The 2,992-nt window shown below is 40.2% G+C and overlaps 1 protein-coding gene across 1 annotated transcript in view; it reads right to left on the bottom strand.

Annotated features, from left to right (window-relative positions):
• Nucleotides 1–1,215: 1,215 nt before the first annotated feature.
• Nucleotides 1,216–2,992, bottom strand: part of SPAM1 (sperm adhesion molecule 1 (PH-20 hyaluronidase, zona pellucida binding)) — a 21,322-nt gene continuing 19,545 nt past the window's right edge. Inside the window, exon 3 of the mRNA XM_005869588.1 lies at nucleotides 1,216–1,683. Coding sequence (XP_005869650.1) covers nucleotides 1,216–1,683 — 468 coding nt within the window. The remainder of the gene's footprint in view (nucleotides 1,684–2,992) is intronic.

The following is a 2,992-nucleotide window of genomic DNA, read 5'->3' on the forward strand; positions in this document are numbered from 1 at the left end:
GGTTCATGGCCAAGTCTGCATGGCAGAAGTCTACTGTTTTGGCATTCCATCTTACAACAGCAATAGAAGCACCTCTGTGTATGCAATAAAAATGTATTCATCTCTTTCCCACAGACACTTATTGAGTTATTTCTAAGGCCAAATGCTTTCCATGTATGATACTACTTAATCCTCTCAAGAACCCTAAAAAGTATATATCATTGTCATTTTGTCGGAATGGAAGCTGAGTCAGGTTAACTAATTCTCTCAGGCTTTTTTAGCTAGAAATGTTGGAAGCTGGGATTTGTTTTTATAACTGTCCAATTCATGCTCTTTCCAATTTGCCTTGCTGCCTCTGTTTGTTCTGAATCCTGATCATCTGACAACCAATAATATATTCTAAGTAAACTAGTCCATATAAAGTGTCCTTTTCAGGTCATTATCAAATTGTCCCTTTTCATGGCTTTTTAAAAATATATATTTTATTGATTTTTTTACAGAGAGGAAGGGAGAGAGATAGAGAGTTAAAAACATCAATGAGAGAAAAACATCGATCAGCTGCCTCCTGCACACCTCCTACTGGGGATGTGCCTGCAACCAAGGTACATTCCCTTGACCGGAATGGAACCTGGGACTCTTCAGTCCTGCAGGCTGACGCTCTATCCACTGAGCCAAACTGGTTAGCGCTTCATGGCTTTCTTATGCAAAGATGGCTTTGACAGTAGAATCATAATTGGAGTGGAGGATGAAGAACAGAGCTAAAGAAAAGGGCAGCATTCGTCCAAGAGGACCCAAATTGTGAAGAGTGGTCATGACAACTCCCACACTTAAAAATTCTCTAGTCGTTCCCCATTGGATTTCATTTGTTCAACAAAAATTTAGTGGACACCTACTAAGACCCAGATATTGTTCATCACACTGTAGATATAGCAGCAAGTCAGACAGACCTAAACCTGTCCTCATGATGCTTACATTACAGAGAGGTGATGGGGGGTAAAATGTTATGATATGTGTGAATGGAAAAAAAATAGAGCAGGTCAAGAGGTTTGAGAGTGCCTTTATTGTAAAGTCATAATTTGGCCATCATCTGCTGTATACCACTGTCAACACCACACTCAATGTTCCTCCTGAAGTTCCTTCTGTCTCATGTTCCCACACACCTCACTGTTACTCATCTTCAAAGCCATAAACCTATGATCTCTTCTATGCCACTCTCAAAATTCTTCTCTGGTACCTTCAAAGTCTTGTTTGCATGCCAGAGTATTCGTTTTCCAAAACAATTAAAAATAATAAAAAGAGCACTAAACTTGCACTTGAATGGAATATTTCATTTTTCGACTTTACAATGGCTTTTATACAAACATCTTCTATCATACATACATCGATAGTAATTGCTTTTGTGAAATTAACTTCCTTCTCACAGTCGGTGTTGGAATAGCAGCTGCATTGAAAATGTTCAGCAAACTGTTTCAGGTCTTCCATCGTGGGGGTCCCTAATATTCCAAATGTTCCGTTTCCGAAACTTCCAATAATGAAATTCTTTTCGTTCAGATGGAGATATTCACTGGAATCCGCATTTTTCCTTGTGCACATACCTTGCCCCTGGCAAAACACCTGGCTACACATTAGAGCTGCTAGGGTGATATTGATTATGTAAGGATTCATTGTTGTAATCATGTAATCGTGTAGTTTTTTGCAGGTGTCCTGTAAAATTATAAGAAGGTCAGCATATCAAAATCCAACTTAGTTCATATGTGAATTTATTCACTGCAATAGGAAATTGCTAAGGAAACATGAAAAAACAGACCCAGCAAGCATTAAGAATTACTTTATCCTCTTTACCTTAACAAACAAAATTATTCTGGTTTTTGGTAACATTTATAAGTTTCACATGTTATTTCATGCCACTGAAATAATTGACTGATTGAGGCTTAACATACCTTAGCCTTGGTCTTCTTTAATAATTTATAAACTAGTGAGGGGGGGCAGAATCTGCTCTGGGGTCCATCTTCCCTGATTGGATTGGACTCCCAGTGAACTTAGTTTCCTATCGGGGTGACCTTGGGCAAATGAATTAACCTGGATGTGCTTTAGCTTCATCATCTGTAAAATAAGAATAATTATAGCATCTACCCCACGTTGTTGTTGTGAAGATAAAAAGAGGTGAGGTATATAAAAGTGTTTAGCCCAGGGCCCAGCATATTATTAGTTAGCCTTCAAGAAATTATAAATCAATGTAATAAGTACCACTTATTAAAACTTGTCAGATAAGTTTAAACAGCATTGGAGAGAGGGACTTCTAAATTGCTAGGTCAAAACAACTACACAGGTGCAACTAAGTATTCCTTACATTAAATGTTATGTATAGCTCAGGTTATGGATGCATTATAACAACTCTTTTCCAAATATACTTATTTCGCCGAGTATGAGTGATGAGGAACTAAAATGATTCCTCTTGATATTAGTGCATTCTAAAACTGGGACACTGTCTTTTTAAAAACATAGGAGAGACTTGAAAAACCAAGATGGCGGCATAGGTAAACACCGGAAATTGCTGCCTCGCACAACCACTTCAAAAATACAACTAAATAACAAAATGGACATCACCCAGAACCACAGGAAGGCTGGCTGAGTGGAAATTCTACAACTAGAAGGAAAGAGAAAAGCACACTGAGACTCAGAGGAGGTGCGGAAGTGAAGCGCAGAGGTACCGAGGCTCATGCGGCAAGGGCTGGCAACTGAGTACGTGGCTGTCTTTTTCAATCAGGAGGGAGACACAAGCTCCCAATGGCTCTGACTCCAGTTCCGGCCCTGACTCCAGTTCCGGGTGAGTCTCTGGGGACCCAGACTCATACGGCGGGAAACTAGACTGTCTGGCAGTGGGCGGAACTCGAGGGTGGCTTTCTCTCAGAGGTGCTTGCAGCGATTTCCCCAGGACAATGAGACCCAGGGCCTCTTAGGGCAGGGCTGAGGATCAGCCATAGCTGTTTGCTCTACCCTATTGATTCCCTGA

The sequence above is a fragment of the Myotis brandtii genome, unplaced genomic scaffold, assembly GCF_000412655.1.
Source record: "Myotis brandtii unplaced genomic scaffold, ASM41265v1 scaffold3, whole genome shotgun sequence".
NCBI lineage: Eukaryota > Metazoa > Chordata > Mammalia > Chiroptera > Vespertilionidae > Myotis > Myotis brandtii.